At 38.8% G+C, this 25,640-nt stretch overlaps 1 protein-coding gene across 1 annotated transcript in view; it reads right to left on the bottom strand.

Moving 5' to 3' along the window:
* The window catches only part of TAF4B (TATA-box binding protein associated factor 4b), a 126,472-nt gene extending 101,098 nt beyond the window's left edge, over positions 1 to 25,374 (bottom strand). Inside the window, exons 1-6 of the mRNA XM_077900318.1 lie at positions 24,562 to 25,374; positions 8,648 to 8,793; positions 7,169 to 7,276; positions 3,414 to 3,575; positions 3,189 to 3,311; positions 49 to 138 (exon numbers count right to left, since the gene is read on the bottom strand). Of these exons, the coding sequence (XP_077756444.1) occupies positions 49 to 138; positions 3,189 to 3,311; positions 3,414 to 3,575; positions 7,169 to 7,276; positions 8,648 to 8,793; positions 24,562 to 24,904 (972 nt within the window). The 5' untranslated portion in view covers positions 24,905 to 25,374. The remainder of the gene's footprint in view (positions 1 to 48; positions 139 to 3,188; positions 3,312 to 3,413; positions 3,576 to 7,168; positions 7,277 to 8,647; positions 8,794 to 24,561) is intronic.
* Between the last annotated feature and the right edge of the window lie 266 nt (positions 25,375 to 25,640).

The following is a 25,640-nucleotide window of genomic DNA, read 5'->3' as shown; positions in this document are numbered from 1 at the left end:
AAGGTAATTTAACCTAAATAATTTCTTCAAAGTAACATATAACTTTACCTTAAGAAAAGGAACTAGGTGAGGCTGAGGTGAAGACTTGAGTTCAACATACAGTTGCCTAGTAAATTCTTCTGCTTCAATTTTTGCATCCTAAGGAACAGGAGAAAGAAAAATATTTTTAGGTTTACAAATATTTTAAAAGAGAAAAGGTGTACATTTCATAATTGATTTAAGGAGGTAAAAGGCCTACTTGTACTGTGAAAACTGTAAGATGTTAATGAAAAAAACTGAAGAGAACACAACTAAATGTGAGACCTAAAACCAAAAACTCCTAAAAGAAAACATAGGTGGTAACCTCTAGGCATCAGCCTTAGCAATATTTTCCTGGATATATGTTCTCAGGCAAAGGGAACAAAATAAAAAACAAACTACTGAGATTACATCAAATTAAAAAGCGTCTGCAGAGTAAAGGAAACCATCAACAAAACAAAAAGGCAACTTACTGAATAGGGAGAAGATATCTGCAAATGTATATCTGATAAGGGGTTAATATCAAAAATATATAAAGAATTCATACAATCCCATTACCAAAAATAATCTGATTAAAAATATTAAAAAAAGACTGAGGACCTGAATAGACATTTCTCCAAAGACGACTTAAGATGGCCAACAAACACATGAAAAGCTGCTCAACATCACCAGTCATCAGGGAAATGCAAATCAAACCCACATCAGTCAATGGACTGAGCCACCCAGGCACTCCTACCTCACACCAGTCAAAATGGCTAATATCAAAAAGACAAGAAATAAGTGTTGGCAAGGATGTGGAGAAAAGGAAACCCTTGTGCACTTTTGGCAGGAATGTAAATTGGTGCAATCACTATAGCAAAGAGTATGAAGGTTTCTCAAAAATTAAAAAATTGAAGTAACACAATGGCTATGTGTTATTATATTAGTAACACAATAGCTATGTGTTATTATATTATATTGTTATATTTCCAATGAAACATTAGCCATAAAATAGAATGAGATCTTGCCATTTGCAATATGGATGGACTTAGAGAGTATTATGCTCAGAGAAATAAGTCAGAGAAAGACAAATACTGTAAGATTTCATATATGTAGAATTTAAAAAATACAAACAAAAACAGATACGACACGAGAACAAACCGATGAGGAATGAGGGGATGGACGAAATGGGTGAAGGGTCAAATAAGAGAAAACTTCCAGCTATAAGATAAAATCAGAGGGATGAAAATAAAGCATAGGAAATATAGCCAGTAAGACTGTAATAACATTTTATGGTGATAGATGGTAACCATACTTTGCGGTATTTTGTAAGATATATAATTGCCGGATCACTATGTTCTACACCTGAAAGTAACAAAATATTGTATGTCAACTTCAATCAAAAATTAAAAATATTGGGGGATCCCTGGGTGCCTCAGCGGTTTGGTGCCTGCCTTCGGCCCAGGGCGTGTTCCTGGAGTCCTGGGATTGAGTCCCACATCGGGCTCCCTGCATGGAAGGCTGCTTCTCCCTCTGCTTGTGTCTCTACCCTTCTCTCTCTCTCTCTCTCTGTCTCTGTGTGTCTCTCATGAATGAATAAAATCTTTAAAAAAAATTAAAAATATAAGTTTTTAAAAATGCTTGAATGTTAAATACTGGTTTATACAACTTATAGTTTTAAATGCCTAAAATAGTTTTCCCAGGTGGAAAAAGAACCATTTCAAATGCGCTCTACTTCTAACAAATTACAGGTAGGAAAAAAGAAAAACAACCCAGTAGTAAAGAAGGTATTTTAATATTTGTAAATTATACTTGTTTTCCTTACGATATTTGAAATATACACATTTTCTGCTGGGAAAAAGTGACCATTTTTATACAAAAAAATACCCGAAATTCTCATTAGATAATCAGAGAAGTCTGTAGATTTTAGTAGTTCAAAAAAATCCAAATTTGAATTTGTCTATTATACCCTCAGCATATTTCTTAAGCATATAATATGGAATATTTACTAATTTCCCCCTTCATCTGCTTTACTGTATCTAAGCAATTTACCTGAAAGAGGATATAAAAAATGAATGATGTATAATTTGATCCTAAAAACCACAGCATCTTGGAACTTGGAACTCAAAGATCATCACATTTATTACTCTTCTCATCTTATAGAAAAGAAAACTTAAGAAAGTTAACTTACTTCCACAGGTTCCGCTGGGATTTATAGAACTTAATTTCATGATTTGCTGATAGCCTGGCTTTCTGTATTTGTAGTTCTACTAACAATTTTTTATTTGACCAAATAGTAAACCTTCTCTCCATGGCTCTTTTATTTAAAAAAAAAAAAAAAAAAAAAAAAGTTTTTTTCGGGGCACTTAGGTGGCTCAGTTGGTTAAGCATCTGCCTGTGGCTCAGGCCATGATCTCAGGGTCCTGGGATCCAGCCCTGAATTGGGTTCCTTGATCAGCAGGAAGCCTGCTTCTCCCTCTCCCTCTGCTTCTCCCCCTACTTACGCACTTCCTCTCTCTGTAAAATAAATAAATAAAATGAAATAAAAAGATAAAATAATAAAATAACTGAAGATTTATTTATTTGTTTTAGAGAGAAACAGAACACACGTGGGGGGGGCACGGGGGGGGAGAGAGGGAGAGAGAGAGAGAGAGAGAGAGAGAATCCTCAAGCAGACTTTCTATTGAGTGTGGAGCCTGATACAAGGCTCGATCCTAGGACCCTGAGATCATGGTCTGAGCCAAAATCAAGAGTCAGACCATCAACTGAGCCACCCAGGCACCATTCTACAAGGCCCTTTTTAAGCCAAAGTAACAAAAAGTAATATATAATAGATTTACTTGTTTCACATTTGCTATCTATCATTACAAATTAAGAAACAAAAGCTTATCAAAAAAACCCATCTAAAACAAATCTCATTTAGGGCAGCCCAGGTGGCTCAGCAGTTTAGCGCCGCCTTCAGCCCAGGGCCTGATCCTGGAGACCCGGAATCAAGTCCCATGGTCAGGTTCCCTGCATAGAGCCTGCTTCTCCCTCTGCCTGTGTCTCTGCCTCTCTCTCTCTGTGTCTCTAATGAATAAATGAATAAAATCTTTAAAAAAATAAAATAAACCTCATTTATAGGTAAGTATCATTTAAAACATGTTCTACAAATTCTTACAGAATTTAAGCTTCCATAAATACTAACTTACCAAAAGTTGTTCCACCAGTTTCTTCACATTCTGCCCCATTTCTGGGGACTGTGATCCACTACAAGCTAGTTTTATTAACATTGCAAGGAAGTTCTTACACTTCTTCACATTTTCTAGCATTGCCTAAATAGAGAAATATAAACAAACAGAAATGTTAGCTGGAAAGCAGAATTCAAGAAAATTTGTAAAGAGCTGTATTCATATAAGGTAGAAGGTGGAGCTTACCGGAGAAAGACTTGTCTGAGTAGTTGCTGAGTTCTCTGCTTTAAGACTGGGCTCATTAGATGGGGCAGCTGATGCTCCCAAACTTGAAGGCTTCAGGGTAGTTATAGAATTCAAGGGCTTTACAGAAGTAACTGTGACAACACTGGTTGGCACAGCTACAGACTGAAATTAAAAGTAGTGCACATTTAGATATGTATTACTATGATATGTATCACAACGGGTGCCTCTTTTCACACTTACCAGACTACAAATGGATCTTGACATCTTTTCTTTCTCTACTAGTCTAAGGCAATGGAACACTGTTGTAAGAGCTCCAAACTTCAGTAGATCTGGGTTTCATTCTCATCTACCTTCCTACTTTTCACTGACACCTAAAGAGTGTTTACCTCAAGCAAGTTACTTACCTTGCTAATCCTTTGATTCCTGTCTGTAAAAAAAAATCTGTAAAAAAAAAAATCAAGGCTAGAAATGGTACCTCCCTACTTTCCTGGAGTTGTTTGCAAAAAAAACAGTACCAAGTACATGGTCCTCAAGACACAATATTGGGGCGCCAGAGTGGCTCAGTCAGTTAAGTATCTGCCTTTAGCTCAAGTCTTGATCTCAAGGACCTGGGACCAAGCCTCACATCAGGCTCCCTGCTCAGCGGGAGTCTGCTTCTCCCTCTCTCTCTGCCTCTATCCCCTGCTTATACTCTCTCTAAGATAAATACATAAAATCTTGGGAAAAAACCCAAAACACATTATTAATACTTCTCTAAGAATAATTTGAAATAGTAAGTCTTTATATGAACATATAGAATACCCGTTCCATATTTTCTTTTTTTAACTATAAAGCAGAGAGATCTACTGACCACCTTATATTCAGACAAGCTGCTTTTATGTAGACTATTAATAGAGTAAGCACAATGAATATTACAAACTGTAGTATCTTATTTTCATGCTGAAAAGAATTTTGGTTTTTCTTCAACCTTCTATCGAAATGAGGTGTGATTATAGCACCACCTGCAGGATACAAAGTTTAATACAACAGGCAGTAATTTAGAAAACTATACTGAGATAAAGCAACAATCTTATTTTAAAACAAACACTGAAAGTTACAGAACATGAGTCAAGTTTGAGGAGGTAGGGGAAATAACAGTATTTACAACTGACCCAGAAAACTGAACACTGCATCATCATTTTAATTTAAATACTTATATTCTATAGGCATATAACAACCCAAAAAGGTCAGGTTGCAATCACCTTCAAGAAAATTTACTTTGGTAACAGTCACAATAAGTGAATTCAAATGTACACCAAAATTTCCAACTTTAGAAAGACTGGAGCATATATTAGATGAAGCATGCTTTAAGAGTAAAAGTGGGAAGAAAGAAGTTTAAAATCACTTGATTAATGAAGAATGAAGGATGAAATGTTAAGCAAAAAAAGTAAAATTAAAAATTGCCCCTTAGTAAAATATTATTAAATATAAGTACATCTCAAGGCAACAATGAAAATGAGTCTCTTTCCTATTCCTAGCCCCAGTCTTACTCTCCAAGGACAACTACAATGCAGTTTCTCTGAATCCTTTTGGAGACTGTCTAATAAACTTTTTCAGGTTAATCTACAGTAATTAAACACTCTTTCTTCAGTGAATCTATATTTATACTCTGCCATTAACTCCTTGTACTACTATATTAAAGAAAGTATAATCTAAAACTTTAGCTGATGGTTATGATTACCTTTCTGGACCCTCAGGGAACCTCAGAGTTCCTCTCCCTTATGAGGCAAAATAAGGCTCAATGAAACGTGAGCTGAGGAAAAGCATTCTATTTTTTTGTGAACAGAGGAAGCATTTATGGCATTTCTACTTTCCTTACCAATATTTTACTGTCTCTAGTACAAAATCTGCCCTAATATAGCTACTGGCTGTATCTTACCAGATATCTGCACCTTCCATGCCAATTCTTCCTCTTTAGAGACACAAGGAGGTACACAATCCCAGTTTTACTCTATATAATCCCACTTCAGTAATGGGTGGACCACCCTAAACTAATTCATAACTCCAGATATGGTAGCCCAGCCCATTCTATTTCCATGCTTTGTGAGACCACACCGGCACTGACTGTGAATGTCTGGGGGGCGTGACCTAGAAGCTGGCAGCCTAGTAAAGTATTAGAACATCCTGCAGAAGGCACAGGCAAAGTGCAAATGCAGAGGCAATAAATCCTCAATGAAGCTGGAATTCCATCCTCCAAGATTCAGTGTAAACTGTATCAAAAAAATTCTTTATGGTACTATGTCTCCAATAGGACAAATACATGAAAACCAAGGAACTGAGGAGTAGAGGGATGAAGGCAACCACTTATCATCATTCCTAAAGACACAATGGGGGACCCTGTGTTTCCCATTTCTGTCCAAAGGGGGCACCAGAGGACACAGCAAGAGTTCCCATAAACTAGACACTATGGCTGCCTCCTGGGCACTTCAGGTTTTCTTTGTCCAGGAACAGCAGTAAAGAATCATTCACATGGCAGGGGTAATTGATCTGGCATCTGGAATAGGTAGGGTTGCTAGCACACAATGGAGACTGAAAAGAATAAGTGTGGTGAATCCAGGTGATCCATTTTAGCGCGTGCTGGCATTTCTTTGCCCAACTGTTATGATCTATGGACAAATACAGCAACTCTTTCCTCAAAAAAGCATGGTGATTAGGACCTTAGAGCTCTCAGAGATGATGATCTGGTCACACTACCAATTAAGTTACCAAGACCAGCAGAGTTATTAATTAAGAAGAGAGGGAGGGCAGCCCGGCTGGATCAGCGGTTTAGCGCCTGGAGACCCAGGATCCAGTCCCAGGTCAGGCTTCCTGCGTGGAGCCTGCTTCTCCCTCTGCCCCTCTCTCTCTCTGTGTCTCTCATGAATAAATAAATAAAATCCTTAATTAAAAAAAAAAAAAAAAGGAAGAGAGGAAATCTAGAATGGATAGGATAGTGAAGGAGGGAGTTGATGAGTGTTAGTCACAGTAACAGGACTATAGTTCATCCTAGTAACTTCCGTTTTGTTTCCCCAAGGAAGAAACCCACCAGAATACCAAAAGATCTAGTCTCCAACAGTATAAGGAAGTAGATCCCAGAGACACAAGGAGTAAACAGTGATATACTGTTGCAAGGCAATCTGTGTTGTCCCTGCTGTTAGGAATGCTATTCCTATACAGCCTACAGTTGTCAGTTCTTTCAGGGTTTGTCTCAACTCAGAGAATTGCCTTGCCCAACAGCACAACTCTCCCTGTGGAATTGACATTGTGACTAATCATAGAGGAGAATTAAGGCCCAGATGACCAATGCTCGCACACAGTAGGACAACTCTGACAGGCCATAATTGCTCCCATGTTCTTCATCCATTGGGCCTGCATCTAGTTCAAAATCTTACTTTCCTTCCGTTCCACAGGTATCAACTAATAAATATCCCCTATACCAAAATTCTGTCGCAGCACCTGCTTCTAGACACTATGACACGTGACTATTAGATGCATTTGTATTAATTTAATACATTCATATAAAACTGATATTCTAAGAACATACATCATGTTTATCTTGTGCTTCCACACTTCCAACAGTTCCCACTTTGTTAAGTGTCACCAAATATCACTGAATTCCTTTCTCTAAGGACATGGTCATTGTGGCAACATATATATCTGGCAGTAAATAACTAAATAGGAAAGAAAGATGAGAGAAAAACCAGTGCATGCATGGACATAAGTCAGTCACAACTTACTTGTACTGAGGAAGGCTTTGGAACAGTGGGTACCACAGTAGTTCCTATTTGTGCCAATTTTTTAACAGGTGCCACTGCCACTTTCTTAATTAACTGTGAACTTGAATTCTGGGTGGGTGGAGGGAGGAGAAAGGAGAGGTAAGAGTCATCAGCATTAGTAATTTTAAGTCACTCAGTACTATGGCAAATATTAAACGTTAAAACACTTCACCGTAGCAAACCTCTTTGCTATAACTGGTTTTATAACCTTATAGATTCTAAGCACCTTCTCCACTATGAACCTAAATGGTCAACTGGCCAACTGACACTTTATTTATCACTTTATATTTACCTATTCCTAAGGAGGTAACTGATTTCACAAATAAATATCACAGTCTTTTAGCATTAAAATCTTGAACTTTACTTTTTGGCACATAGAGAAAATAAATGGATTTTTATTTAACATCTAATTATAAACAAAAATCTGCTAACCTGTCATCTCAACTCCTACTATTCAGATAAAGGAAACTAGAAAGGAAAGGAGCAACTGTCATAGAAAGATACAACAACAGAGAAAATGGTGGAGAATATAGAACCAAATCGTAAGAGAGCACAAAATGAGGGCTGGTGTGGGGAGGTGGTGATGCATAGAACTGACATAGAATATTACCACAGGAAACTATGCAATCTTTCATAAGAATGAGCTTGACTCGTTAAGAAAACGTTAATTCACATTTAGCATTTTTTTATCAGAGAAAGACCATTAAAGAATTCTGTTTATTGTATTTATCCTTTTTCTGTAAAAAAAAAAATTTTTTTTTTTTTTTTTAATCTCTGGCACAAAAGATAAACTTTAGTTAGTTACCTGGAAAAATTATCAGGTGTGTAAAATAAACCATTTTCTAACATCACCAATTAATGAAATATTATGCATTTCTGAATTTCTTAAAAGTCATCCCAAGATATGTACAAAAATAAATACTATAAACTGTAGTGTCAATATTTTACCACAAATTAAAATTGAAACAGAATGATTATTTTCTTTCCATTTAGAAATGCAAATAGCACTTCAAACATTCCCTTGAGGACTATAAAATCTTTGAGTATGAAAACTGAATCTTTATTATTTTAGCAATTACCAAATGACAAGTCCAAACACTGTGATTAACATGTTTAAAGAAAGTGGCTTAATTTGAAAAGTTGAGCAGAATCATCTATTATTTTTAAATTTTTTTTTTTTAATTTTTATTTATTTATGATAGTCACAGAGAGAGAGAGGCAGAGACACAGGCAGAGGGAGAAGCAGGCTCCATGCACCGGGAGCCTGATGTGGGATTCGATCCTGGGTCTCCAGGATCGCGCCCTGGGCCAAAGGCAGGCGCCAAACCGCTGCGCCACCCAGGGATCCCATCTATTATTTTTACTGACAAATTCACACACATCTATATGAAGAAAATACATGGAAAATTAAGGAGGATAAAAGAAACTACGGTATATTACCGGCACTGTACAGATTTTGACTGTATGAGTATTTGTTGGTACAGCTGGCCTTGAAGTTACGTTGGTAGTGGTCTCTGCTCTTGTCACAGCTTGCTGGGGAGATACCAACATCAACTGGCCACTGTTACTTTTGATCAAAACTGTTCCTGGAGTTAAAAGAAAACAAAATATGACTTCTAAGCTAATAAATGAAACATAGGCATCATATATTTTGTGTTCTAAACATTTCTTTCAACACTGTAAAATGCTCTGAATAAGTACAGTATAATTATTATTATAAGTACTGAATTAGGGATGCCTGAGTGGCTCAGTGGTTGAGCATCTGCCTTTGGCTCAGGGCATGGTCCCAGAGTCCTGGGATTGAGTCCTGCATCAGGCTTTCTTCATGGAGCCTGCTTCTCCCTCTGCCTGTGTCTCTGCCTCTCTCTTGAGTGAATAAATAAATAAAATCTTTAAAAAAACAAGTACTGAATTATTCTATTATAGAATATTACATTATTCTTTTGTAAGCACTGAATTATTATAGGTACTGAATTTCCTTCAACACCATAAAATGCCCTGAATAAGTACAATATAATTACATGTATACTAATTGTTACATAATACAGAAAAATATCTTCACTCAAAGCTACTTAAAAAAAAGCCAAAATACTTTTCTTTCATGACATCAAGTTAAAAAACTGTAGTAAGTACGATGATATAGTAATGGCATCAGATTATACAAAGTGACCAATGGAATAAACTGGAAAATTCCAAAACAGACTCAGATATATCAAATTCTCCTACGAGGTACTACAGATTAGTGAGGAAAAGAGCAACTATTCAATAAATAAGGCTGGGCCAATTAGTTATCTATACAGAAAAGATTAAAAGTTTCATGCTACACACAAAACCCCAAAGGCTTTAAGAATACAAAGTTTAAAAATAAAACCTTTTAAATTCTTAAGTAATGTAAAAAAACTTTCTGAACTTGAAATAGGAAATAATTTGAAAAAAAAGGAAATAATTTGATACATTCTTGTATATTAAAGTGTCAGTTTGACACATTCTTATTTATTCATTTATTTATTTATTTATAAAGATTTTATTTATTTATTTGTGAGAGATAGAGAGAGAGAGAGAGAGAGAGAGAGGCAGAGAGACACAGGCAGAGGGAGAAGCAGGATCCATCCAGGGAGCCTGACGTGGGACTCGATCCCGGGTCTCCAGGATCACACCCTAGGCTGAAGGCAGATGCTAAACCACTGAGCCACCTGGGCTGCCCCAAATATATTTATAAAACAAGCCACTTTTCTTTAGCAAAAGACACCATCAGGTAAAAAAAACAAAATGTGAGAAAATTTTAGTTCATTTATGTTCCAAGGACAAATATCCAAAACACACAAAACCAACATAGATGCCAATGACAAGGAAAAGTAAATTAAGATCACAGTGAGATATCACCTTATCTACCTAGACAAAAATTAAGAAGTCCAATGACAATATTGTTAGATGTACAGCAAAAGGAACTCTAATATCTTGCTGATGGTAGAAATTCTCGTCTTTGTCATTAGGAGGCATAAACAAGAATATGGATTCATAGCTGCAGTTCCATTTCCATAATGGGAGCATGAAGACCTCAACAAACCTGCTCCTCAGCAAAGCAAGTATAACTGGTGAAAATTATTTTTAAAAACAACTATTCAGGGCAGCTCCAGTGGCCCAGGGGTTTAGTGCCGCCTTCAGCCCAGGGCGTGATCCTGGAGACCTGGGATCAAGTCCCACATCGGGCTCCCTGTGTAGAGCCTGCTTCTCCCTCTGCTTGTGTCTCTGCCTCTCTCTCTCTCTCTCTGTGTGTCTCTCATGAATAAATAAATAAAATATTTTTTAAAAATAAAAATAAATAAAAACAACTATTTAAAGTCTTTTGAAATTGCCTTAAGGCATACAGAAAATAGCTTCACCATTATTAAGGAGGATTTACTAAAACTCAGTAAGCACAGCAAGAATCGTGGCATCTGAACCACACTCACTCCCTTTTCCTTCTCAAATCAGGCAGTGTGACCCAACAAAGGGCCTTCTCTCTCCCACACTCCCTGTTGAGGGCTATGGTATCTCTTTAGAAGGAGCACATCAGCATTTCTGATCTCCCCCACACTGAGCTGCATACAGCAGAGGACAAATCTAAGAAAAGTGTGTCCATAAATTTCTAGGCATCTTCTTTTACTCATCTCCACTCATAAAAGGGAAAGGCTCTAAACCTCAGTGATGGCACACTAAAAGTATCTGGACCCCATTCTCCCTCACCCCAGTTCTTTGGTAGGATGGAGGTTTCATGCTGGAAGAAGCAAGCAGGTAAGATGAGAGGATAATAGCCCAGTACCCTATTACTAAAGCAAGGATATTGCCCATAAAGAAGCATTCCACAGTCCTGATCTCCACTCCAAATATCTTCCTATGGAAGCTGACTTTATTTCTACACAGTGTAGGGAAGCTCAAAGGTAAGAGAACTCTCAAATACAACAAAATAACTAAACGAAGAATGGTAGCTTCATGACAGATACAAGCTAGGCCACAGGCCTACCTCTAGTTTACCAGAAAGAGCCAGAAAAAGAAACAATTGAGAAAGACCCTGCTGATGTCAGAACAAACCTCAAACAATAACCTCAAAAATTATCCTTGTAAAGGAACCTAAATTTAATTGGGAGCAAGTCAGGGTCTATGGCATTGTTGAAAACGATAGGGTATTTGGCTGGCCAAGGTAGAGTCTAACACTTGGCTGTGATACCAACAGAGACACAGCTTAACAGAGAAATCAGAGAAAGAGAAAGTCAAAGAGAGCCCTGTTATCTCAGGGTGGCTGAGCTTATGCCAAAGGCTGTGCCCTCTGAGAAGCCACATCAAAGGCTTCCCACGTGTGGAAAAATAGACTTCACTAGAATAAACCAATCAGACAATTAAAATAAAGAAACAAGTAAATAACAGTAATACTCTCAAGGGAACAGGGGGCAGTACGCAGAGTTGCTGCAATATATTAGTATTTTAAAAAATTTAAATTTATCTGTTTATTTGGGGGGAGGGGGAAAGGAGGGATAGAGGAAGAGAGAGAAACAGACTCCTTATTCAGCAGGGAGTTTAATGCAGGGCTCGTTGCTAGGACCCTGAGATCATGAACCAAAGGCAGACATTTAAGCAATGAAGCCACCCAGGCACCAATATATTAGTTTTGAATAATAACTTACACAACATGTAAAGAAAAAGAAAAGTATGACACACGGGAAAAAAGGCAGGCAACAAAAACCACCTATGAGAAGGACTAGCTATCAGATCTAACAAAAACTTCAAAATATACATTATAAATTTGTTCAAAAGACTGAAAGAGATCATGCTTAAAGAAACAAAAAGAAGGTATAATGGTGTCATCAAATACAGACTATTGCTAGAAAGATAGATATAAAAAAGAAAACTTCTGTAGTTTAAAAATACAGTAAAAAAAATTCACTGGAGGCCTCAACAGTGAAACTGAATGAGAAGAAAGATCAGTGAACTTGAAGGTAGATCAACAGAGATTATTAAATCCAAAGAATGGAGAGAAAAAAGAATGAAGAAAAGTGAGCAGTCTCAGAGAAATGTAGATCACTGATAGGCACAGCAACATAGGCATAATGTGAGTACCAGAGGAGGAGGACAAGAGACACAGAAAGGGAGAGAGAGATAAACAGAAAACCATCCAAAGAAATAATGGCTGGCAACTCCCACATTTGATGAAGAATAATCTAGATGTCCAAATAGCTCAACAAACTCTAATACTTTCAAAAAAATCCACATTAAGACACTTCATAATAAAAATGCTCAACTATTGGGATGCCTGGGTGGCTTAGCGGTTGAACATCTGTCTGCCTTTGGCTCAAAGCATGATCCCACAGTCCCAGGATAGAGTCCCACTCGGGCTCTTCTCAGGGAACCTGTTCCTCCCTCTGCCTATGTCTCTGCCTCTGTGTCTCTCATGAATAAATCAATAAAATCTTAAAAAAAAAAAAAAAAAGGGTAGCCCGGGTGGCTCAGCGGTTTAGTGCTGCCTTTGGCCTGGGCCATGATCCTGGAGATCCCAGATTGAGTCCCACATCAGGTTCCCTGCATGGAGCCTGCTTCTCCCTCTGCCTGTGTCTCTTCCCCTCTCTCTCTCTGTTTCTCATGAATAAATAAAATCTTAAAAAAAAAAAAAAAGCTCCACTATTAAAACAAAATCTTGAGAATAGTAAGAGAAAAATGACTATTTACAAGAGAACCCAAATAGTATTAACAGTTGACCTCTCATCAGAAACAATGGAGGCCACAAGGCAGTGCAATGACATAATGACATATTCCGCTTGTTTAAAGGCCAAAAAAAGAAAGAAAGAAAAGAAAATTTAACCAACAATCAGATATTCATTAAAAGTATCTTTCAAAATTGAAGGCAAAATAAAGACACTCCCAGATAAAAACTGAGTGGATTGGTTGGCTAGTGGAAACACCATACAAGAAATACTAAATAAAGTTGTCTAGGCTCAGAACAAGTGATCCCAGGTAGTAACTCAAATTCACACAAGAATGAGAAAGAGCACTGGTAAAGGTAATTATGTAATTTGACAATATAAATTCATATTAATTCTGCTTTTTTCTCTTAACTTTTTAAAAAAATTATATAGAACTATATATATGTGTGTATATATATAATTACATTTTTGGACCTATAATATAAAAATGTAATATATTTGTGAATAACAGCAAAAAAGGAAGTGGGTGGGACTAAAGTTGTATCACACTAAGGAAATGCCTTTGGTTGAAAACTCCAACTCATAGGAACAAATGAAGAAACGCAGACAGTAACTAAGAAAGTAATAAAACAAATGTTAAATGCTGTAAGTATATACTTGTGCTCCTTTCTTCTGTTAGTTTCTTTAAAAAACATAAAGTTACACAAGGTAATAATTTTAACAAGGTATTGTTGGGTTTCTAACATATCTAGGTGCAATATGTAGAGCATAATAGCACAAAAATAAAAAAGTGAAAGGAAAATGAGCTAAATAGGAGAAATGTTTCTTTCTTTTTTTTTTTTTATGATAGTCACAGAGAGAGAGAGAGAGAGAGAGAGAGAGGCAGAGACATAGGCAGAGGGAGAAGCAGGCTCCATGCACCGGGAGCCCGATGTGGAATTCGATCCCGGGTCTCCAGGATTGCGCCCTGGGCCAAAGGCAGGTGCTAAACTGCTGTGCCACCCAGGGATCCCCAGGAGAAATGTTTCTGTATCACCCAACTAAGTTATTATGAATGTGAAATAAATTCTTATTAGAATTTATTAGAGATATATACACAATATATATTAGATATACATTGTAACCTCTAGAATCTCCAAATATATATTGAAAAATTATAAAGAGGGACGCCTGGGTGGCTCAGTGGTTGAGCAGAATCTGCCTTCATTTCGGCTCAGGGAGTGATCCTGGGGTTCTGGGATAGAGTCCTACATCAGGTTTCCTGCATGGAGCTTGCTTTTCCCTCTGCCTGTGCCTCTGCATCTCTCTCTGTGTCTTTCATGAATAAATAAAATCTTTAAAAAAATTATAAAGAGGGATCCCTGGGTGGCGCAGCGGTTTGGTGCCTGCCTTTGGCCCAGGGCATGATCCTGGAGACCCGGGATCGAATCCCACGTTGGGCTCCCGGTGCACGGAGCCTGCTTCTCCCTCTGCCTGTGTCTCTGCCTCTCTCCCTCTCTCTGTGTGTGACTATCATAAATAAATAAAAATTAAAAAAAAAAATTATAAAGAAAACAGTATCACACTAGAAAATATTCACTTAATGCAAAGGAAAGCAGGAAAAAAGGGAAGGAAATATATTGAAACAAAAATAAATAAATGGCAGACCTAAACCTAGCTTTATAAGTAATATTACATGTTAATTGATTCAATAATCCAATTAGAAGGCACAAGTGTAAACCAGACCAAAAAAAGGTAAGATCCAACTATATGCTGCCCACAGGAGACTTCCTTTAGACACAATTATAAAAAAACATAGAAAGTAAATGACATATACAACAACAACCATAGGAAAGCTAGTGTGGAGGTGCCTAGGTGGCTCAGTCGGCTGAGTGGTTGAGTGTCTGCCTCAGCTCAGGTCATCACACTCCCTACTCAGCGGGGAACCTTCCTCTCTCTCTTTCTCTCTCTCTCCCTCCCTCTGCTCCTCCCCCACTGCTTGTGTGTACACTCTCTTTCTCTCCCTCCCATAAATAAGTAAAATCTTTTAAAAAACAAAACAAGAAAGCTGGCATGGCCATTCTAATATCAGATAATATAGTCTAAAAGTGTTACTAGAGATATAGAGGGGGCATTTCATAATTGAAAATGGAATATTAACAATTATAAACATACATGCAATGAAAAATAGAGCCTAAAATATATGAAGTAAAAGTGGACATAAAGGAAGGGAAAAACAGAAATTCAACAATAGTTGAGACTTCAATACCCTACTTTCAACAAAGGATAGACAACTATATAGAAGATTAACAATGAAATCAAATACCTGAACAATACTATAAACCAACTAAACCTAAAACATACCTATAAGAATACACTGCCCAATAACAACAGCATTCTTCTTAAGCACACATAGAACAATCTCAGGACAGACTATATGCTAGGACATAAAACAAGCCCCAGTAAATTTTAAAAGATTGAAATCATACAGTGTATAGTCTCCAACTACAATAGAATGAAATTTGAAATCAGTAACAAAAAGAAATTGGGGGAACTCACAAATATTTAGAAATTAATTACTCCTAAGTAGTCATTTGTCAATGAAGAAATCACAAGGGAAATTGGAAAATACCTTAAAATGAGTGAAAATGAAGACATAATAAACCAAAATTTACGGAATGTAGATGAAGCAGTGCTTAAAGGGACATTTATAGTTACATATAACAGTATTTAAAAAGAGGGGTGCCTGGGGGACTCAGTCAGTTACGTGTCCCAACTCTTGATTTTGGTTTGGGTGATGATCTCAGGATCATGAGATTGAGCAAGCCCCATGTGAGATTCTCTCTCTCCCTCTGCCCCTCCCCCACCCCTATTCCTCCTTCCCTCTCTTAAAAATGAAGATTCAAGGGGTGACTGGGTGGCTGAGTTGGTTAAGCATCTTACTCTTGATCTTAGCTCAGTCTTGATCTCAAGGTTGTGAGTTTGAACCCCACTGCTGGGCTTCACACAAGCCATGGAGCCTACTTTAAAAAAAAAAAAAAGAAAGAAAAAGGAACATTCAAATCAGTAACTTAATAAGCTTCCATCTTAAGATACTGGGGGAATAAAGTAAAATAACTAAGGCAAGCAGATGAAGAGAAATTAATAAGATTCGAGCAGAGGTAAAAAGAGAGTATAAAAACAATTGAGAAAAATAATTCCTAAAAACAAAAAACTACTGTAACTGACTCAAGTAAATGGGTAACCTGGGCATGCCTGGGTAGTTCAGGCCGTTAAGGGTCTGCCTTTGGCTCAGGTCACCATCCCAGGGTCCTGGGATGGAGCCCCTGGCATTAGGCTCCCTGCTGAGCGGAAAGCCTGCTTCTCCTCCTTCTCCCTCTGCCCCTCCCCACGGCTCATGCTTCTCTCTCTTGCTCTGCTCTCTCTCTCAAATAAATAAAATCTTAAAAAAAAAAAGACAACCTAAAGAGGCCTCTAACAAATGAATTTAATTAGGAATCAAAAAAAGTATCCACAAGATTAAGCCCAGGTCCAGGTGGCTTCACTGGTGAATCCTACCAAACATCAAAGGAAAAATTAATACTAATCATTCACACAAACTCTTCCAAAAAATGAAAGGAAACATGTCTCAATTCATTGTGTAAGCTCAGTATTACCCTGATACCAAAACCAGAAAAAGACATCACAAAAAAACTAGAGATCATTGTGCCTTATAGAGATGCAGAAAGTCCCAACCAAGTGCTAGCAAACCGAATACAGCAGCACAAAGGAAGTGTTATATCCTATCAAGTAATATTTACCTCTGTGTGGAAGGCTGGTCTAACATACAAACATTACCATAAAACAGCATATCAATATAGGCCAAAAACCTCAATATAGGCCAAAAACCTCATGATCATCTCAACAGATGCAGAAAAAGCATCTGACAAAATATAACATCCCTTTTTTCATGATGAAAACACTCAACAAAATAGGAATGAAAGTAAACTTCCTCAACAAAAGACTTACACCTAACATCACATTTAATGGTGAAGGACTAAAGCCTTTCCCCTTAAGAGAGGAATAAAACAAAGATCTGTGATGAGGAATGAGACTAGAATGCCTGGAATCACTACTTCTATTCAACATTGTACCAAGAATTCTAACCAGAGAAATTAAGCAAGAAAATGAAATAAAAGGAATCCAAAGAAATAAGTAAAACTATTCACAGATAATGATCTTCTATGTAGAAATCCTAAGGTATCCATGAAAAACCTATTAAACAAGTTCAGCTAGGTAACAGGATACAGAATCAATGTATAAAAATCAACTGTATTTTTATACATTTGCAATGAATGGCTAAATCGAACAAAGAAAGCAATTCCATTTACAATAGCACCAAAAATAAAAATATACTGATAAATTTGACAAAATAAGTACAACACCAATACTCTAAAAACTATAAAATGCTGTTGAAAGAAATTAAAGATCTAAATAAACAGACACCCTGTATTTGTGGATGGAGACTTAATACCCACCTTTCAAGATCATTAACAGGATTATGAGACAATACTTTCAAACAGACTTTTGAATTTCAAAGTTATCAAATAGTAGTAATAACTGTTATTAATACCAAAAGGTCCATAATCCAAACTTTTCTTCCACTAAGTACTCAAACCATCAGTAGGAAGTAATATTGGAATAGTCGAAGACAATACTGAGAAAAAATAACAAGAGCTTATCTAAACTCGATGCTCTTCCAACTGAAGTGTTTATCCCAAAGGTTCAGTTCCAATGAGCAACAACCTAGTGAAAAGCACTTATAAACATATAAAGGAAACTGAACAGTAGTCTCTTTTCTGAAAATCAGCTACCAAATCTCTTTGAATCAAATCCTGATAAATTTGATTCATTTTCCAATCATAAAAGGATATCCAGCTTTGCCTACTTATTCTATAGACCTGTTGAAAGAAAGTAATCATACATTAGGTTACAGAGCACCTTTCCTCTAAAAATATTAAGATGTTAAAGTGTAAAGTGATCCATATCTGGTACATAGTTTAACACACTACTCTACTTGTATGCCCAGTGAACTGCTAAATCCCAAGCTGACTTTCCTATTTTGTCTTGGTTGAAAGATGATCTGGATAGTGTCTCTGATTTGTCTGACTTCCTAGCATTGGTAAATACTGACCCGGAAAGGATATCAGACCCACATAAATCTAAGAGCCAGAAAAACTTTAGAATTCACCTGTTATAATTTAGTATCTCTACATAATTCTCTGACTGGTGACCTTCTAGTCTCTACTGATTTAAGTCTCGGGTTAAGAAGGTGGAGATATACAAAGATCACCCCTTCACAAGTAGAGTAGAAAGACAAAGTTATTCCTTAATTTGAAACCAAAATAGGGACGCCTGGGTGGCTCAGTGGTTGAGCATCTGTCTTCGGCTCAGGGAGTGATCCTGGGGTCCAGGATCGAGTCCCACATCGGACTCCCAGCATGGAGCCTGCTTCTCTCCCTTTGCCTATGTCTCTGCCTCTTTGTCTTTCATCAATAAATAAATAAAATCTTTAAAAAAAAAAAAAAAGAAAGAAACCAAAATAGTCTGCCCATAATATGTACAGATAGGATGGTCCCTTGTGCAAGCACACAAAATAAGCCTACTTTCATTTCCACAGGGCAATCCTTTAAAAGCCTTAAAGGGAGCCAAACATACCAAAGTTGTTTTCTTACTCAGGCACCAAGACCCCAATTCCTTTAACTTTTTATGTCATTTTCACTTACTGAGCTTAAAGTCACTTAAATTTTTTTTTCTCATTCCAGTAATTCTTAGGTGAATAAAAGAAAAACTTAAAGTAAATCAGTAAGTTTTTATCACACATTCTACTACTGATTATGGCACATCTTCTCTATTCTCCATTTACACAGTGGGTTTGTCAAAATAACTAATTTATTTATAAATAAATAAAATGTTCAAAATGAATAAATAAAATTAAATTTTAAAGTAAGAACATACAAAATTGTAACTATATAATGGTAAGTGAAAAAGAAGGCTAAAGAAATTACATAATAGAATCCCAATTATGTAAAAAATAAATAAAGCATCCATACTTTTTTTTTCCCCAAGTAAACTAAAAGCCTTGGGGAGTGATATATTCCCCATATCTTGGAGTGGTGGCTATACCTTTGTCAAATTTTTCAAAACTTATTGTAAATAGTTTCCTTTTTAAAATAAATATATGGGCAGCCCTGGTGGCTCAGCGGTTTAGCACCGCCTTCAGCCCAGGGCGTGATTCCTGGAGACCGGGATAGAGTCCCACATCTGGCTCTGTGCATGGAGCCTGCTTCTCCCTCTGCCTGTGTCTCTGCTTCTCTCTCTCTCTGTGTCTCCCATGAATAAATAAATAAAATCTTAAAAATAAATAAATAAATAAAATTAAATATACATGGAAAAAATTGTAGTTCCATTAAGTTCATATAAAAAAGGAAACTAAAAGATACACTCAAAATATTTGGGGTAATTTTTCTGTATTTTCCAAATTTTGTATTGCAAACAAAAAAAAATGGGGGCACATAGTCATTGAGGTTATTTCAAACTCCATCCTTCTAAATTATAGTGAATTTGGTGGATGCCAATACATATTAGATAAATATCAACCAGAGTACCTACAGCCCAATGCTACACAAGTACCTTAAAAACTCAGGACATGCCTGCTATGCAACTCTGTTTTCCACCCAAATGCTGTTCCTTAGAGTTCTGACATGTAGACCTATATCCTTGGTTAATCCATGATACTTCTAGGAAGAAGGTATGATCCAATTTTAGACATAAGAAAAGTGACAGAGGGGATCCCTGGATGGCGCAACGGTTTAGCGCCTGCCTTTAGCCCAGGGCGCGATCCTGGAGACCCGGGATCGAATCCCACGTCGGGCTCCCGGTGCACGGAGCCTGCTTCTCCCTCTGCCTGTGTCTCTGCCTCTCTCTCATCTCTCTCTGTGTGACTATCATAAATAAATAAATAAAATTAAAAAAAAAAAGAAAAGTGACAGAGGATGAATTTTTAAACTTGCCTCAAATGATGAAGCTATTAAGTGATAGAGCTGGGATTCAATCCCAGGTCTGATTCTAAGACCAATGTTCTGCCCTTTACTGCTCAACTTCAGTGCTTTCCACAAAAGGCTAACCCACCAGGTCCCTTATTATCTATAAATTTGATTAGCACACCTAATCCTTACTCTGTGCCCTGAACTAAACCTTCCTAGCTACTGTATATTACATACTTACTTTACTTCACAAACTAACAAGAGTCCTCTTAGGCACCCTTATTTGGTAAGAAACAAATCTATATAACATTATCATCCATCTACATTTCTCTACATTTAAAGTCTATCTCCATTCAATTCTAGGAATTATCTTCTCTTACTATTAATTAAACTTAAGTCTGGAAAACTACTTATTAGATTCCATAGGTAGCTTTCATAAAAAGATTGACTGATTGGAGTAGTGAGCAAGAAAGAGCACACAAGTAGGGGGAGGGGCAAAGGGAAAGGGAGAAGCAAAATCCCCATTGAGCAGGGAACCCAACACATGGGGCTCCATCCCAGGACTCTGAAGTCAGGAGGCTTAACCAATTGAACCACTCAGGTGCCCCCATAGGTAGCTTTTAAAAATTAAGTATTAACGTTGTTGATTTTGCATTTAAATGATCTTTTGGGGATAAAATTTGGTAATCCTATGAAAAGAATGCCTTTTGAACCAATAATTCCACTACTAGCAATTTATCCTATAAAAAAATACATTTAAAGAACTGCACAAAAATACATGTTTATTATAGCATCATTTGTAATAAGACAAAGTAGTGGAAACAGTATCAATGTCTAGTGGTCAAAATATGATGCTACATTGATACAATGTACTACCAAGCAATTTAAAAAATGAGGAAGAGGGTGTCTGAGTGGCTCAGTGGTTAAGCATCTGCCCTTCAGCTCAGAGAGTGATCTTCCGGTACCAGGATCGAGTCCGACATTGGACTCTCTCTGCATGGAGACTGCCTTCTCCCTCTACCTCTGTCTCTGTCTCTCTGTGTCTCTCATGAATACATAAATAAAATCTTTTTTAAAATATGAGAAAGATTTGTAAGTATTAACATGAAAAGGATGACAAATTGTTAATAGTAATACTCTGGAGAAAGGGGTATATTACATTTCAGTAATGCTTTTAAAAAAAAAAAGATTTTATTTATGTATTCATGAGAGACACAGAGAGAGAGGCAGAGAGAGAGAAGCAGGCTCCATGCAGGAAACCCCACGCAGGACTCCATCCTGGGTCTCCAATATTATGCCCTGGGCTGAAGGCAGGCGCCAAACCGCTGAGCCACCCAGGCGTCCCTCAGTAATGCTTTTTGTTTAACATAAACATATGCCGCTTTTGTTGGCAGGAGTAAAGAAATTAAAAATAAAATGCACTGATATGTGTAATGGCCCTGGGGATTCCTTAGGGGCTGCAGCAGTATAGCCCCTCTTCTTCTCTCTCCACATAAACTAATGCGTATACTCCAATACCAGGTGCTTTCTCTGAGCAAGGAATTCATTAGGCCCTGGGTAATAAAGTCAGCGAGAGTCACTACCCTCGCGCAATATCCTTTTTTTTAAAGCCATGGTGGAAATGACAATCCCTAGCTTATCTAGGAACTGCTTCAAGAATTTGAGAAAGATCCAAATCCTATGTCATGCCTGAGTATGAAGGAGTTAACAAAAAAAGACCTGAACCCTTTTGCAAGTAACTTTCACAAACTTCTGTACAGTATGACTATCAAGCAGAATTTACCAGTTCATGATGTAGCAGAAGCAACCAAGTCCCTGATCATCATTCTCAAACAAGTGATAGAAGAGACACAGAATACCAAAAAACATAAAGAGCTGCAGTCTGGCCCCAAATCACACATGTTCATAAAAGAGAAGACCGAGAAGATCAAAGAGATTACCAAAAACATTCAACGGAATAATTTTCAGAGCTTTATTATATCTTCTTTCATTTCCTCACAATGCCTACCTTTTTTAATTCCAGTCTCTGCTCTCTAGAAAAACTTGTGGTGCATATTTATATTTTTAAAAAAATCACTTCTGTTTATTGAGGAAATTCCGAAGTAAACAGAAATCAAATACTTAAAATATTCATTATCTTAGGGGGAAAAAAAAAGCTGACTTCTGCATGATTTTAGCATCCTTGAGTAATCAATTACTAATCCTTAGGATCTAAAAGAAATGCTACAAGACTTACAATTTTCTTAAAAAGTTACTTAAATCTGTGCTTCCATTTCATTCCTCAACTATTGGTTATCTTATTGTGCATTAACCAGAGCACAAAGGTTAGTATGCCCCTCTCCCACCCATCAGTTGAAATTCCCAAAAGCTGCTCTTCAAAACACCTCCTCACCTTTTCTGTAACTTACAATTCCTAAAGGCAATTTATCTCCTCTCTCCTGGAATTTTCTCCATGGTCAATAGCCTAAAATGTTTTAGTGTAGTGCACACCTAGGCTGTGGTCCTGGTTTGTAGCTATATAGCTCTGGCAAGTTTCAGTTTTGGTTTCTTTGTGTACAAAAGGTTAAGCTCTAAAATTCTATGTTACCTTTTAGCCCTGATACTCAATAAGGCATATCTTAGACACATACACACACACACACACACACACACACACACCCAAGTGTCAAGAACAACATCATGTAAAGAGTAAGACTTGGATGCAAATTCCCTCTGACACCTATGAGGTGTCTGGCATTGGGCAAGTTATTTACCCTTAAAGACCTTTACCTTGTTTGCTATCTATTATGACCAACAAAAGAATATAAACAATAGATTTAAAAAAGTGTAAATAGCACAGTATGCCTTTGATTAGTGATTAGTTCCCACTTGCCAGCAAGTTTTCACTCTTGATAATTTTTCTATTCTAATACCTTTTCGTTTCTAAACAATATTCACCAACTAAACAGGAACTTAATTTTTAACAGATTTGGAGGTGATTTCATTCAAACACATTCATAACTACTTTATAAGTATATGCAGGATGACAACTTAGAACTGGCAGAAAATGTATCCAGTGGCATACACAGCATAGCCTTAAGTACATGCACCTCCTGTACCATACAAAACTGAAACAGAACTTCATAGTAAGTAGAGAACATAATCTTTCCACAATGTTCATGATCAAAGGGAACATTAGGGGAATCCCTGGGTGGCTCAGCGGTTTAGCTCCTGCCTTTGGCTGGGGAGGTGATCCTGGGGTCCCAGGATCGGGGCCGGGTAGGCTCCCGGGATGGAGCCTGCTTCTCCCTCCACCTGTGTCTCTGCCCCCCCCCCCCCCCCCCGCTCTCCTTCTATTATTAATAAATAAAATCCTAAAAAACAAAACAAAACAAAAAGGGAACATTAGCTACCAAATGATAGCTACCCTATCATTTTTGCTTAAAAAAAAAAAAAAACAAAACTAAAATCTTGACTCCAATGCTTCATATCTTTACCATCTTTGCAGGTCAGAGTTCCAATTACTGCCAAGCAAAGTAAATAGAAGACAATATAATTAAAAGTAGAGTTCACTCCAAAGAATGTGACTTGTGCCTTTTCCCCCCCCCCCCACTGAAATTGCAAGACACTTTCAGTTGAGTCAAGAAAGAAGGTAGCATATTCAAATATACAATATGCTGAATGATCACAAGGCAAAAATCTTTGCATAAATCATTGAAAAACAGCCCAGACGTGTAAACCCTCGGATAAAAAGTAGTCACAGACTCGTTGACTGTAGCATCACACACTGCCTCAAATACAGCAATCGTGTGCCCCTGATCTGTCAATTCTGGCATTGTTCTCTGGGAGAGGTATCCTTCTGGCTGAACATGACCATCATCACGCCTCTAAAGATTGTGCGGGGGATCCCTGGGTGGCGCAGCGGTTTGGCGCCTGCCTTTGGCCCAGGGCGCGATCCTGGAGACCCGGGATCGAATCCCACGTCGGGCTCCCGGTGCATGGAGCCTGCTTCTCCCTCTGCCTGTGTCTCTGCCTCATTCTCTCTCTCTCTCTGTGACTATCACAAATAAATAAATAAAAAACAAGTTATAAAAAAAAAAAAAAGATTGTGCGGGAAACGGCATTTTTCATTTCTGGTATGAGGAAACTAGTGAACTTATTCCAGCTTGCTTACATCTAAAATGCTCTGTGTCTTAATACACAAGAACTCCTTCAATAAACTTTTCTTTAAAAGAAAAAAAAAAAACTCTTAAAACAATAGGGCAAAAAAAAATTTTTTTTAATGAATAAAAAAAAAAAAAAAACCAATATGGCTATCTAACCGTCCGTATATTGAAATTGGTCTCCTCTCCACATAAAAATAGACTTTAGCTATATCCTCCCTTCGCCCACCGAGGAGCCAGTGCCTCAAAGGCCCTCCTCAATACACTGCTCCAGCGTTTACTAGGTCACTTGGGTGAAAAGATTCTTTAAATATGTAAAGAGCAATGCAATGAAGACTCAAAGAGGCTATATTATCTGTAAAGCCAAATCACTGCCCTGCAAAGTTGATTAGGAAAGGTTCTCTGAGCTGACTTTTTTTTTTTTTTTTTTTTCCCCAGAGCTAGCAGCAAGGAGGCAGAATCCGGAGGTGCGACGTTTCCCGTGTCGCCGCTGGCTGGCCCGATGGGGAAGCTGGAAGAGGGGACCGACATACCTGGAGGAAGCTGCAAGTTGGCAGGCAACTGGATTGTTGTGGTGTTGGGGGCTTTCACAGCGACTAGCTGAGGAGCAGGCAGCGGGGGGCCGCTGCTGAGTTTAGGGAGAGCACTGACAGGAGCCACTTTGGTCACTACGGTCCCCACGGGGGGCCGCGGGGGCTGCGACGCCGTGGACTCCACGCAGACACTGACAGGAGCCTTCGTCACGGCGCCCAAGGCCAGCGCGGCGCCCTCCACCCGGACCGGCAGAGTCCCGGCGGGGGCCATGCTCACGGGCCCGGAGGCGCTCACACCGGCCGGGGGAGCGGCGCCGGCCGGTTCCGTGAGGCCCGCGGGCATCCCCAGGTGGATCAGCGGCAGCCGCGGCGCTGCCGTTCCGGGAGCGGAGGCGCGGGGAGGCTTGACAGGCGGCAGCCGACTCCGGCGCAGTTCCGGCTCCACAGCATCGCTGGGGAGAGGCGCAGGGGCCGCGACACTGAAGTCAGGGACGGGCGCCGGCTGGGCACCGAGACCCGCGCGTCCCGGACCCCCTCCCGCCCGTGCGGCCCCGGCTGCGGCTTCCTCAGCGGCGCTCACACGTGCGCCGGCTCAGCCCGGCGCCTCAGCCTCGGGTCCTGCTGCAGCGGAGCCGGGCTGCGCGGCTCCCGGAAGGGCGTCACGTCGGCTCCCACCACGCAGCGAAACTCTGCGCCCCGGTTCCCCCGCCAGAAATTTCAAAACTGCAAAACCGGAGCGCCCCGAAGCCCCCCTACACGCACTCGGCGTGGCCCCACCGCGCGGCCACGCCAGCCATGTTTATATAGCCACGCGGAGACCTCGCGCACGCGCACAGGCCGCCGCCGCCGCCCCGGGCTTCCCCCGGAATCCGGCCCTGTGATTGGCCGCAGGCTGGAATCGCGCTCGTGACGTCACTAGGGACGGCTCCGGAGGGCGTTAGAATCGGGAGGAAGGGGGGTCAAGTTGCCAAAAATCTACCACGTGGGAGGGGCGGACTGCACTTGAGAACTGCGACATTCGCGTTCCTCTCCTTGGTATCCTCACCGGTATGTTCCTTTGAAAGCCAGGAATGTGATTT

This window comes from Canis aureus, chromosome 6, assembly GCF_053574225.1.
Source record: "Canis aureus isolate CA01 chromosome 6, VMU_Caureus_v.1.0, whole genome shotgun sequence".
Taxonomy (NCBI): domain Eukaryota; kingdom Metazoa; phylum Chordata; class Mammalia; order Carnivora; family Canidae; genus Canis; species Canis aureus.
Note: the sequence above shows the minus strand (reverse complement) of the source record. Positions and strands in the feature narration are given on the sequence as shown.